General features: G+C 36.6%; 1 protein-coding gene across 1 annotated transcript in view; it reads left to right on the plus strand.

Moving 5' to 3' along the window:
* Nucleotides 1-2,107: 2,107 nt before the first annotated feature.
* The window catches only part of LOC122069813 (auxin response factor 6-like), a 9,831-nt gene continuing 7,825 nt past the window's right edge, over nt 2,108-4,113 (plus strand). Inside the window, exons 1-3 of the mRNA XM_042633905.1 lie at nt 2,108-2,505; nt 2,609-3,209; nt 3,773-3,885. Coding sequence (XP_042489839.1) covers nt 3,167-3,209; nt 3,773-3,885 — 156 coding nt within the window. The 5' untranslated portion in view covers nt 2,108-2,505; nt 2,609-3,166. The remainder of the gene's footprint in view (nt 2,506-2,608; nt 3,210-3,772; nt 3,886-4,113) is intronic.

The following is a 4,113-nucleotide window of genomic DNA, read 5'->3' on the forward strand; positions in this document are numbered from 1 at the left end:
TTCAAAGAAAAGATTTTGAAAACTTGATAAAGTAGACTATCTTTTTATTATTATAATACATATCTTTGGGTTGTTTTTATCATGGATTTGTCTTGTTTTCATAATTCATTCCCTATTGGTTGTCCTCTGTCTTTATAGTAGATATTTTTCTTGGGTTTTCCTTCAAAAATAGCTCTATGTAAAATCTTTCATTTTCTCTATGAATTGGAGGATAATCATTATTATAGATAAGTGAATTTAGTGACAGATTCTCTCTAAAACGAAGCTGCGCAAATTAAGGAATTCCTATTTGGGGATTGCCATTTGAAATATGTAACGAAGACATATCTTGGGATGCTCATATGTGATCAAGGTGTCGATTTGATTGTTGATCTTTGGATCTCTTAAAGTTTAGATTGTTTAATTTATTTGCTCCCTTTGTTGATAGCAATGTCAAAGGTGGAGATAAAGAAAACTATAATAAAGAACTTGTCTTCTCTGTTTTGATGCCCAATCTTAATTCAAGAACTAGATTTGTTAGTATGGTTTCTTGAAAACTATTTTGAAACAAGAATAAAATGTTGGGAAAAAATGGTGAAAATAGGAAATAGTTTTTAGATTTTCTATTCTTAAGAAAATATTTTGATGCGATAATTGCATATGAAATAAAGCTACGCTGACTAAAAGAAAGAGATTATTAATGTAATATGAGCAAAAGTTTAGGATAAAGAATCTTCTCTACCTTCAATTTGTCTCTTGTCATCAAATTTGAACACAAGACTAGTACTACAAGTACAAAATCAACTAATTAAAGAAGAGAATTCCATTGATAGCAATGCATGTATATATTTAAAATAAGTAAGAAAATTATTAAGTAATAATTCTATAACTATGCATCAATGGTGATGACGATTGGGAAAACCAGGTTTTTTGGGCTCAGTTCGCCCTTTTCAAATCCTGGTGATTTAGTGAGTTAATCTTAGTCAAGATGAATTATAATTTTTTTTTACATAATATTTTCCTTCTTCTTCTTCTCCAAGTGAGGATGACGAGGGACTGAAGCTATGGTTGTTTTACAAATAAGAAAGAAAATAAGCTAATATTGTTGATAACGAACAAAAAATTCTTAGGTCTTTTTAGGTGTAGAGAATTTTTTTTTTTCTGGGTAAATAGTTGTAGAGTAAACTTATGGTCTTTATAACTCTTGACAGGCTTCATGTTTTTTTGAATTGACCCGAGTGACTTGCGCAAGCCTTTTTTGCTTTTTTATTTTTTGTTCCTATGTTAAGAACTCGCACAAGTCAAAACCTAATTTTCAACTATGATTATTAAATACAACATATATTATTTGCATTGATAATTATGTAAGTCTATTAATCATTTATACTAATTAATTTAAGCATTAAACGAATATTATTTTGATTATGCTACAAGTTCAACATTAATGTATGTCCTCATAGTACATCACAATATCTCTATAACATCCAATCACATATTGTATTTGGTAGTTGGTACACAACTTATTATAAAAAAAGGTTAAATTAATTTGGTCATTATTTATATGGTAAAGAAGATTTAAAAGCATATTAGTACGAAGAGTATTCATTTAATATATCATTAAATCCAAGCTCATCCACACCAAAAATGGGTTTCACTCATAAAAGAAAATGAGAAGGAACAAGGAACAATATAAATCTATACTGAAAAGTCAAGTAGGGCGTGTTTGGAACATCCACACAATTGAATCCATTGATTATCCACAAAAGCTCATTGGTGTGAATTTTGTGGAACAAATCATAAAATTGCTAGGAGAACTTATTATCCAAACAGAGCCTTGAAGGGTTTAGGTCAAAGCTGACCAAACTAGCACACGTACTCTCCACTCTCCAAACCATGCACTTGCACTCCAATCAATGCTCACAGCTATCTGACAACTCATTGGTGGCAAGTCTCTGTAAAAAAAGACCAAATTCAAGGGTATTATCGTAAAAAAAAAAATACCCATGTCCGAATCGGACATTCAGACCTCGTTACGTAAAATATGAGAGTTTCATTTAAAATAAAAAGAAAAGAAATTCTTACGTTTTTCTCTTTCCATATAAAATGGGACAGGAAAATAATGGCGGTTGTATTGATTGATTATAGGGAGAGAAGAGAGAAGAGAGAAGGGAGAAGAGGGAGAGAGCAGAACCAGAAACAGTAGCTATCTAACTTGGGGAAACACGAAGCTAGAGAGAGAGAGAGGGAGAGAGAGAAAGTCAGAAAAGCAACTGTAAAGTGTGATTCTACAGATTTTGAGCCTTGGATCGTCTCACAGAAACGTCTCTGCAAATTCGATTTGGGGAGAGTCCAAGCAATGATGTGAGTAGTTGTTGTGAAGTAAAAGTAAAAATCCTTCTAAGAAATGCTAGTTTCGCGGCTGGAATTGTGGAATCTGAAGCTGTTTTTGTGTATCGGAGGCGGTGATCTGGAGTTACCTGCAAATTAAAGTCGAGTATTCGGTGTATTGAAAGTTCAGGACTTCAGGTTAGGGTTTCTGGTTTGTTCTGTCTTTGTTTTTATTCTCGAAATGGTGGGGTTTTTGCTGTTTCAGGTAGCTGAGATCTAGTGGTTTCGTCGTTTTTTGCAGTTTGGTATACGTGTTCTGCTTGTTTTGTAGTGTGGGAAACCCTAGGAGCTCTGGTGTGAGCTCGCAATGTGTGGCTTCACTGGTTTGTGGATGTGAAAGTTGAGTGATTGGTGATTGGAGCGTAAGGGGTTCGATTGGTGAGGATCTTGGACTGGATTAGGCTGAAAAGAATAACTTCCTGTTGTGGAACCTGTTTTGAATGAAGGTTTGGGGGTGGGGGGAGGTTTGGTTTCAGCTGCCGATGAAGGTTTTGAAGCTTATATCTGATTTATCGTTTAATATTTCTGGTGGATAGTTGAGGCTGTGTGGTGCTTGGAAGAAGACATTGAACAGCGCGACTGATAAGTTCAGGTCAATTATTGATTGGCCATTGGGGTTGAGCAAGAGGTGGAGTGGAGGTATGGTTGTTTGGGGCAAGAAGCGAGTGAAGGAAGTGGTTGTTTGCCGGAAAGGGCATCTTTTGGAAAAAGGTTTTGCTCGTTTCTGAAGATTAGCTTCAGTTTTGGGTCTTGTGTGGGTCGTCTGGTAACTCCTTGAAAGTCGTTCTGAATCTGGAGAATGAGGCTCTCCTCTTCCGGTTTCACCCATCAGGCCCAAGAAGGTGAGCTTACGTCGCTATCGACTTTCAATGTTTCCCTTCTTTTCGAATTTGTGTAACCTTTCATGTGAATTTCCACCTATCCTGCTTCAGTGTTCTGATGTAACAATATGCCCTTACTGTTAGGGTTGAAGCGGATAATTAATGTGTAGGATCTTGTAGTCAGCTTTCTTCGTTGTTTTTTGGGTTTGAGCTATCTGTAGCTAACTTGCTAGATGACCTTTCTCCTGAAGTACTCCCTTTTCATGCCATTGTGTTAGCATTCCTTTCGATATATTTGAAGAGAGGATCCTGGATGAGTCAATCTTGTTCAGAGATTTGGGGATTTGAACTGTGCGTAGCTAACTAGCTTAGATTATCATTTTCTTGAAATTCCTCCGTTCTTGCTGCTGTTTTTGCATTCTTTAAATGTTTTTGATGAGAGAAAGCTATGGTATGCATTCTTTTGACAAAAGAGTAGAGAAGGGCCGATGGAGGACCGGTCTTTAGTGTTTAGTGTCATGGGGTCATTTGATTTATAGAACCCCGTTCTTTTCCTAAACTATGGTTGGTGGAACATGTTGCAGGGGAAAGAAGATGCTTGAATTCTGAGCTATGGCATGCATGTGCGGGCCCTCTTGTTTCTCTACCTGCTGTTGGGAGCCGCGTGGTCTACTTCCCTCAGGGTCACAGCGAGCAGGTCTGTCTACATTAATTTGAATTTACTAAATGTGATACACTAAACCATAGCATATCCCATGTGGTATGAGCAAGTAAACATATGCTGAAGTTAGTTCATATGTTACTGAAGGAACAAGGATTGTCAATTAACCTCAAGGGTGTAGCTCAGTTGGTACAGACCAACACCTCACAATCAAGAGGTCAGGAGTTCAACTCTCCTTTGGGGTTATCTATCCCCCCCCCCCCC

This window comes from Macadamia integrifolia, unplaced genomic scaffold, assembly GCF_013358625.1.
Source record: "Macadamia integrifolia cultivar HAES 741 unplaced genomic scaffold, SCU_Mint_v3 scaffold721, whole genome shotgun sequence".
Lineage (NCBI taxonomy): Eukaryota > Viridiplantae > Streptophyta > Magnoliopsida > Proteales > Proteaceae > Macadamia > Macadamia integrifolia.